The sequence below is a fragment of the Zeus faber genome, assembly GCF_960531495.2.
Source record: "Zeus faber genome assembly, chromosome: 9".
NCBI lineage: Eukaryota > Metazoa > Chordata > Actinopteri > Zeiformes > Zeidae > Zeus > Zeus faber.
This window is the reverse complement of record NC_137197.1, coordinates 12,791,948-12,801,947: the sequence shown is the minus strand read 5'-3', so window position 1 is coordinate 12,801,947 and position 10,000 is coordinate 12,791,948. Positions and strand designations below refer to the sequence as shown.

The 10,000-nt window shown below is 42.1% G+C and overlaps 1 protein-coding gene across 1 annotated transcript in view; it reads right to left on the bottom strand.

Annotated features, from left to right (window-relative positions):
• Positions 1-5,372: 5,372 nt before the first annotated feature.
• The window catches only part of rab38a (RAB38a, member RAS oncogene family), a 7,697-nt gene continuing 3,069 nt past the window's right edge, over positions 5,373-10,000 (bottom strand). Inside the window, exons 2-3 of the mRNA XM_080006923.1 lie at positions 8,745-9,025; positions 5,373-6,301 (exon numbers count right to left, since the gene is read on the bottom strand). Coding sequence (XP_079863049.1) covers positions 6,146-6,301; positions 8,745-9,025 — 437 coding nt within the window. The 3' untranslated portion in view covers positions 5,373-6,145. The remainder of the gene's footprint in view (positions 6,302-8,744; positions 9,026-10,000) is intronic.

Here is a 10,000-nt window from a genome sequence, read left to right as displayed (position 1 = left end):
AGTTGTTTATGTAGGACTCGTGCCACTGCACCAGGCATCATGTTTTCTGGGTCATTTTCATTTGTTGCATTTGACAAAGGTGCACTGGTGCCAATGGTTTTCAGCCCGAGCAACAGTGTGTAGTGCAACGTGCACAAGGCTGCTGGATTTATGGATGTGGTCGGATATCACGAGAGGTCAGATATCAGATATGAGAGAGGTTTGTTTTGACCGAAATACCGTCAAATAAGCTCGTTTCACTCATATGAGTGTTGACCATCACCAGCAATGAAAAAGCAAGGAAAAACAATTTCTCAAATGATACTGTGACTGTAAACTTCACTGTGGATCATAACACATGCAGAGCAGCTTGGCCACACCCCTGTTCTTCTTGTGGAGGTGGAAAATAAGTAAAGGCATAAAGGAGAATTAAAAATAGGTGATAACCTACTTGCGACACCAAATGCTTTCGTTCACACAAAGTAGTATTATTCATTTGTGTGTCGGCTTAATTATAACCTTAGGACCAAATACTGAGGGTGTGACTGAAATCTTCTTAGCAACACCAGGCCTAAGCAGTAATGAAACAAATATATCTTATCACAGAGAAGTTTTCCAAGTTCAGATTTTCTTACCTACAAAGTGGTTCACACAGAACAACAAATAACCACAACAACATGAATAAAGAAGTCCAAGGAGTTCATATTCAGGCAAAAATAAATGAAATAATAACATTTAGCTAAATATAAAATAATAAATTATATTAAATTATATTATTATATATTATTGTGGTGTGGGGATGGTGTGGTTTGAGCAGCCACACCTGTCCTGGGTCTAGGTAATTGGGGCCCAGGATCAGAGTGGCTGCATACCTGTCGCTCGGTGGTTGGTCTGACGAGCAGCAGGTAAAACCCCCATCCCCACACACACTCAGGAGAGGAGCCCTTGTCATGACACATGTCTAGCTGCTCCTGGGCTTATTCCATCTAGCCCACTTTCTACAATAAACTGTGTGTCTGAAACCCTGTTGTCTGTGTCTCTGTGCCGGAGGTCCCTGAAAATGTCACGTGGGCGCGTGTTAGAATAAACTTCCACAATTCAATTTATATTATATATAATAATAATAATAATAATAATAATAATAATAATAATAATAATAATAAATAATGTATATACTGTATATATATATATATATATGTGTGCGTGTGTGTGTGTGTGTGAGCGTGTGAGAATTTGTGTGTGGTGGTCTCTGGGGAGAAGTTGTGAGTGATTAGTCATTCGCATCAGGCCTTTGATATTCCACACGGCCCTCTATTTTGAACCTATGTACCCTTTAAAAAACCTACCGAGACTCCGGCAGCTGCTAGCGCCCCACACACACACACACACACACACACACACACACACACACACACACACACACACACACACACACACACACACACACACACACACACACACACAAACACACACACACACACACATTTTCCCATTTACACGTACCTGCATCTACATATAATATGCAGAACGGATAAAGATACTCAACTCCCTTCATCGACCCGGGCCGGTATTTCCATTAATCTCACTCTCTCTCTCTCTTCCTGTCACATTGATTATTTCTCAGGGTGTGTTTTTATTTGCGTGCCGCATCTTGTCCCACTCGCTGTGTGTTGACTGAGCACCGAGCAGGCTCAGCGCCACCGTTTTCTTTTTTTTGTCTTGATATTTCCTTTATATGACCAAACGCACGCTGACATGGTGCGTTACTTCTCGTGTTTGAGCACCATCGCTGCTTCAGTTTGCTGCTTGTTTTAAGCAGCTCCTTAAAACCCCTTATTACAGGTTCAGTACAGTGCTATACCAAATCTTTGTTTTAGCTTCTTTTAATTTAGTTTGTTAGTTTTTTTAACTTGTATTTGAATGTGCTGGTGATCTCTTTTCTCTTTTCTTCTGCTTCTTTTATAATGATGATGATAATAATAATAATCATAATCATAATATTATTATTTCTATTATTATTATTACTTGTATTATTGTTATGGTTATTATTATCATAAATAACAATAATAATTATAAAATTAAAATAATAATAATAATAATAATAATAATAATAATAATAATAATAAATCACATAGTAAAATATGGCAACGCATAAAAACAAAATTACAGGAAAAAGTGAAAAATAGCAAACAAATATACACACTTAAAAGGAAAGTGGGAGAAAAGGGAGGAGATTTTGACCTTTTTATAGACTTTATTCAGCGTCACCTTTGTTTTTGGCCGATCATTTATTTTGCTTTAAAGGGGACCTATTATGAAAAACTCACGTTTCAGTGCTTGTGCACATACATCTGGGTCTCTGATGGGCCTACTAACACACAAACAGTGAAATAAGAGAAAGAAAATGTGTGGTTAAACAAGTCGTTCAGATTTGCAGCCCCTTCCTACATTACATTAGAATTAGAACAGCAGTGCATCTGAGTAACTCCCCCTACAGCTGGAGAATAACAAGTGCCGCTGGGAACAGCTCTGTTAGCTGCACGGACCAGCACAAATATTTTCAAAGTCAGAGGAATTAAATACCAACTGTCCGTGAAGAAACTGCAGACGATGGAAATATAAGTATTTAAAAACTAATATTGCTGTGTGTTTCTTTCTAAAATAATTAAAGCTACGTATGTAGTTTATAGACTGTACGTTGTGGCGTGCGATCCGCTCTGGGTCCCTCCAAACCAAACCCATGAAAACTGTGTTTTTATTGATAGTGTTTTTATTTTCTTTTATTGTCTTGACATTTACATGAAACAAAAAATTCGGTGCGGTGTCCCCCACAAGCTCGAAGGATGGCGACGAAAGTCGGGACAAACTTTTAAACGAGGCTGATCTAATATGAGTGAAGATTCAGCAACGGGATTGTTTATTTCTTGCCTCAAATATGTTCAGAAACAGATTTTGTTGGACTGCTAAGGGGAAATCAGTGAAAGTTTAAAAAATTACAGTGGGACATAGAAGTGTTCTGGGTTACTGCATACTGCGCTGCGTTGCTGTTCTGTTCGGTGTTACTGTATTGCTGTGTCGTACTGTTGTATACTGTACTGTACATCTCCATACTGACTTTATTCTCATGCACTTTACTACACATATCTGTATCTACACATACTGTAGCCTACCCATATACATAACTCTATTCTCTTCTATTTTGTACCCCCACTTACTATTATCTTTTTGAGTCTTAGTTTATTTTATTTTTTATTTTTTTTACATTATTGTATTCACTAACGGCATTACATTTTAGGAATCAGTTAGTAACTGTTGTGCATAATCTCCGGATGCGGTGCAAAGACATTTCACTGCATATATGTATGAGCGTACGCTCATGTATATATATGTGACAAATAAACCTCTTGAATCTTGAAGTGAAGCTCAAACCTCGTTGGATCGCAGAACCGGGAACTCGTGGTCCCAGAACAGAACTAGGGGCCTCAGGAGGGTGGCGCCACCCACAGAAACAATGGGTCCTGGAACAGGATAATTTAGAGGCATGTTAGAATGGCTAGAATACATCATCTGAGTGGTATTTTCAGAAAAACAATTCAAAAACATGTTTTGGGGATCTCAGGGACCCATATTAACATGTTGAATAGGAGAAAAATAGGTTCCTTTCAATTCATCTGCCATTGCGGTTCTATTATTCCACCTTCCTGTTTGTGGAGCACATTGTCACTGGGTGTTTTATTATGTGCTGTATAAATAAATCTTTACTGACAAACTTACTAACATAAATCTCGCTTTTTTTAATGTAATTTTATATATCTTTGCACTGTATAGATGTATTTAATCAGCCCTAATCTTCTTTTAGGGCAAACATTACTTCATTGTGGGCGAAGAGAATTTATTAAGCGGTAAATATTTAACCTTCTTCAACAGGAAACAGAAGAAATGCCAATAAGTTAGAGTGCAAATATTTGAGCGTGTGTGTGTGTGTGTGTGTGTGTGTGTGTGTGTGTTTGTGTGTGTGTGTGTAGAAGCTTCAGTCATCCTGGTATCACGTGCAGCTGATTTGCACTCCGTCCTGTGTGGCTAAGTAGTCTTGTGATTACAGCCCCCCACCCCTGCCCACACACACACGCGCACACACACACACACACGCACACGCGCACGCGCACGCACACAAACACACACACACACACACACACACACACACACACTCATAAAGGTTCTCCTCTGACTCTCTTCATTCCATTCTTTCTTCTCTTCTTCATCTTTTTGGTGGTGAGATGAATCAAGGACGGGGTCTGAATGATAAAAGCAGCGTTCCCTCTCTCTCTGTTGCTGTAGAGACCAGGGCTCCAGCTCTACAGTAGATGCAGATAGATAGATAGATAGACAGACAGACAGACAGACAGACAGACAGATAGATAGATAGATAGATAGACAGACAGACAGACGGATAGATAGAGATACGTAGATCGACAGACAGACAGACAGATAGATAGATGATAGATAGATAGATAGATAGATAGAGATAGAGAGATACGTAGATCAACAGACAGACAGACAGACAGATAGATAGAGAGATACGTAGATCGACAGATCGACAGACAGACAGACAGACAGATAGACAGATGCTCTGCTGCTGTGTGTGCATTCATTATGTTTGTAACCATGGTTACCGATGTGGCAAGACGGGGGGGGGGGGGCTTATGTTGTCGCCGAACATTTCCTGTTTTTTTTATTTTATTTTGTCAACCGTAGCGTGACCTTTGCACACAATTTCAGACATTTCTCAAACGCATTTAATACGTATTTTTCACTGAATTTTAAAAACATTTGTGTCACGCAGAGCGGGCGGAGAGACGGACGGAGGAAAAGACGACGGGGCGCGGCAGTGCACGGGAGGGGGGCGGGGGGAGAGGGTTATCAAAAACAATTTGTTGACGCAGCGTTTGAACTTTAACGTTGGACGTGTCGGCGTGAATTGTGTTTGCTAATGAAAGCGCAAGCGAAATTGCCTTTGCATTTTCAATGAGCAGCCTTCACAATCTCCGGCATGTTCAAATAAAAAAGGGGCCGGCGCGCTGAAACCTGGATGCAATTTATGTACGCGATTTGCGGACGAGGCAGAACCTCACGTGGGCCACGGACATCGGGGGGAAAAAAACCCATCTGAACGGAATGTGCGGCCCGGGGGTTTGGGGGTCACACCACCCGATGTAAGGATGTAAGGCTGGAGAAGGAGTGCGAGGGGGAGGTCGGCAGTCACATGGCCGCCCGGCCGCGGCCGCTCCTCTGCATACAGTTATTTCATAATACATATATCATATTCCATATTACACGCGGGAAAAAGACATGACAAATTGAACCGATCATCCGATTCATCCTTTGTTCAAAATTGTCTTTTAATGTGCAAACTTGAGCCAGTGTGTGTGAAACTGTACATAGAATACATTTCTTTTTCGATTACTGACACGTCTACGACCGTCGTTATACATCTGTGTATGTCCAATGTACATTTGTACATACCTGCTTCATTACATAACATATGAACAGTACAACATTCAAAGGCTGATACACAAAACCCACAGAGTTAAAATGGACGGAGTGCACACTTCCTTGTTTGATATATGTCTTGTTTCCATCCCAGTATTGATAATTCCGTTCCATCCATTCTAACTCTGCGTATAAAACTGAGACAGCGCCAAAGTGAGGTTGTCAGGCGGAATCCCGAGTGTGCATGTCAATACAAGATATTGTTAATGTAACTTTTTCAAAAATAAATTAAATGTTTTTGCATTGTCAAAGCTAATTTAATTACATGAGTAAAATCAATACAATCTGTTATACATTAGTACCATTAAATATTAGATTCTTAGATCAGAAGTGGACATTCCTGGCTGGGGAAGTCAAAGTCCTCCACGGTATTCGGAGCGAAAACCCGGCAGGACTCGGGATTTCTCAGCCCGGAATCGTCCACCTTTGGTCAAAATGTCATAAAAAATATTATGTAGAATACATTCGTCCACCAGGTGTAATGAAAAAAAAAAGAAAAAAGTGATGCCAACTGACACACTCAACTGACACACACACACACACGCGCACACATACACACGCACACCTAACTGCATGAGATAATCCATGTTAATGTACACATTGGGAGGAGGATGTGTCACTGGGATCTGAAACAGGAGGAGCAGGTCCCGCCTCCGCCCGCCTCCAGCTGGGGGGAGATGGTGTCGGACACCTCAGACTGCAGCATGTCGTTCTCACTGGAGATGATGTGCTTCACCAGGCAGTTCGCCGCCTCGTCGATGTTGATGTTCTCCTGGAACGGAGCGCAACGCAAACGGAGAGGAGTAATGGATAGCACAAAATTGATGTTAATTTTACAAGACGCTGAATGGTAAGCAATAAGAAATCCGAGAGATTGAGCGAACTGTGTGAACTAGTACTATTACTGAAATAAAGTGAACAGATGGGGAAATGACAAGCGAGGGAGCATCTTGAAATGAAACCAAATTAACACGGCAGAATATAAACACCCATGTAGTTACTGGGTTTGTCGAAAAAATAACATGAGTTTCCAATTCACTGACCCCCCGGGAACTCCCGGGCTGAAAACCTCCGCGCACAGATTCATGTTCAGGGACTTGAGAATTAATTTCCGATGCGAGCGGTCCAGCGGCACATCCGGCCTTACCCTCAGGATGAACTTCTGAGACTGAGAATGGAAGGCCTCAGAAACGGGCTCGGTATTTTGGGAACAGAGCCATTGGTTTTAAACAGGGAGTTCACGGGAGGACAGGAAGGATGGAGAAGAATGCACACACACACACACAGACACACACACACACACACACACACGCATGAACGCACGCGCGCACGTGCGCGCACACACACACACGCACACACGCACACGGACACAAACACACACACACACACGCACACGCACACACACTCACATGACTTTCTCACACACACACAAAATCAAACTATACAGTATCTTATCTACACCAAATCTCTCTCTCTTAAAGAGCAGAATTCACTACGAGACAATCTTCACAGCATCTAGACCTTGTGTTAGAACAGGGGGTTGGGTGGAAACAGATATTTGTTTCATGGTGGTTTTATGTCCCACTGATCTTACTGGTGCTCCATGGTTCCCAGCCTTCAAGCTCTAGGAAAAAAAGCCTTTCATCACTCCCCACAGGAATTTGCGATCTTGCAATCGTAAGAACAAATGCAAATTCAAACAATTTGCGCAACATTAAATACATTAAATATATATTAAACATAAAACGGTCGAAATAAAAGTGTTTGTAAACCACCACTGGTGACTCTTATAGGAATGCGATCAAATTGATCACGATTACTTCCCAAAATTATGACCCTGTTAAACAATTCCCAGTATGTATGCTGCTTATTTTATCTGCCTACTGGCTATGAAAGGCAGTTCTTACATTAACATTTGTTTCACATTTACAAATGCATTCAGCCACTAAATGGTGGTCCACACTTGGTTTTCAGTGCATTTGTTCTTTATATGACCTGGAAACATAAACGTTATATTCTGTTTGATCAAATAATCTTTACAGTCCCAAAAATTAAAGACCAATCAAAATATGTGAGACTTCTATTTGTTCAACAGGCCACACTATGTAAGACACAATTTCAGTTATGGGCCCCTATGGACTCCTGCTGGTACAGAGTAGCTCAATGTGGATGTGTGTGCACATTTGCCTCTATACGTGTGCATATGTGTGTGTGTGTGTGTACACGTATATGCATATGCATGAGTCTGTGTGTACTTCCAGCTGCACATTGGCAGATTTAATTGGAGCCGTGACAGTGTGACAGTGTGTGAGTATGTGTGTGTGTGACTGTGTCCTCACCTCACCTCGCTGCCACATGCCAATCAATACGCTCTAAGCCCTTTGTGAGAAATTGAGTTTCATTTACGCATCCATCTTTTGCTGCGTATACAATTTTATTGAACTGCGGTGAAAGAGACAGCACCACACTATCACCTTCCGATGGATAATTGTTGTTTTTCTTCCTCCTGGTCTGTTTTTTTTTTTTTTTTCTGAGTTAATTGTCATATCTGCCCACTTAGCCCAATCACTAGCCTGAAATTCTGAAATAGGCATCCCACTTAGATGCCCCTTTTCAAGGTTTCTTCCTTTTCTCGCTGCTGTTTGGAGAGTTTCTTGCCTTTCTTTTGAATGTCGGCCTATATGTTGGCTCTTAAGGACTATCCAGGCAGAGGGGCTTTACAAATTAAGTTGAATGTTCACTTTTTTTTTTACCATATCTATACAGTCGTAATGCTGTTTCTATTGCTTTTTCCTTGAGACTTTTTCAAGACACATACGATTTTTGAGAAACTTATCAATGGTTAATAGCCTTAGTGTCTTTCTGTTTTACACGCATCATTGTGTGTTTTGTACCTCCACATGTGGTTATTAACAGTGTGATACTGTATCGTCTGATACAGGGACTTTCCAACACCAGACGGTCGGAGGACCAGACACAGCGGAGCCCCCTGGACCTTCTGGAAGGCCAGTGGCTTCTTAATAACATGAGCAGGGCTGATGTTGGCTAAGATGAGGGCTTAAACTCAACCGTCCTTAAGATTCTGTCCCTCGATTTATGACACTGTCCTGCTGCCAGTGCTATTATTGTGTATGTGTGCATGTGTGTGTGTATGTGTGCATGAGCATGTGTGTTTGTGTGTTTGTGCACGTGTGTTTGTGTGTGTAATCCCTCACCTTAGCAGAGGTCTCGTACCATCCCGCAAAGCCATTCTCCTGGCAGAACTGCTCCATCTTGATCCCGTTATTGGTCAGCACATCCCGACCCTGGTCACACTTGTTGGCCAGTAGCACCGTGGCCACATTTTTCCCGTTTGCAAGTGTCAGTTTGGAGTCCAGGTCCTCTTTCCATTTGGTGACCGCCTCGAAGGAGGCGGGCCGTGTGACATCGAACACAATGAAGGCGCCCATGGCCTCCCGGTAGTACACGCGGGTCATGTTGCCAAACCTCTCCTGACCTGGACGACGGAAAACGACAGGACGGGACGGATTTGGAATGACAGACAGAAAGGACCCGTGTCAAGAGAGAAGAGGAAGTCAAGAACAAACGGACGAAGGACAACAAGCTATCACAACCCCACAAAATCAGTTTATGTCAAAGAAAAAGTCACAATAAGAAGGCACGCGTTAATATTAGGACGCAATCCTCCTCAGCCTGTGTTTTAATGGACACCCTGTGGCGAAAGACCCTTGATGTATCAAACTATGCCACATTGGCAGTGGGTACCAATTGGTGCCAGTACATACTTGGGATACTTTCATTCCTCCCTGTGAGAAAATCCTTTCCCGTCAGCCAGTGTGTGTGTGTCTGTGACCAGTAAGCGACCAGAACACAAAGAATAAAGATGTGAGAACTAGACAGGAAGATGTGTTCGCATTATCTCACCTCCACACACACGCACACACACACGTTTTACCATGTAAAATATATAAGTGGATAATTCCATCCAGCCCTGTGCTACATGTCACAGTGAAATTTCTTCTGCATCAAATCCATTCAGCTTGCACAGAACCGCCATCTTCTCTAAAAGAAAAATACTCCCTGTGATGTTTTCTGGACCATCTGCCTGAAATGTCCTCACTTAACCATCATCTTCTCTTGCCGGTATACGTGAATGGAAGTGTCAAACCACAAGGTAAAAATTCACCGGGATAAAGGAAATGATAATAAATAAAGGACACTCTTACCCTCCACATTGCCACTGCACGCCCGCGATTTACTCACCCGTACACGCGCCCTTCACTCAAATTATTCCAGCCTGTGCCCTAAAATTGTTCCCTTTGAAGAAACCACCAAGGAATGAACATCCAGGAGAGAAGACGGTGTGAAAACAGGAAGACCCAAATCCAACATCTGTCGTCGCTTTGGGGGACGTCATTTCATTTCCCCCCCAAAAGTGGATGGGCGAAGCAAATCACTGTGCTGGGAACCA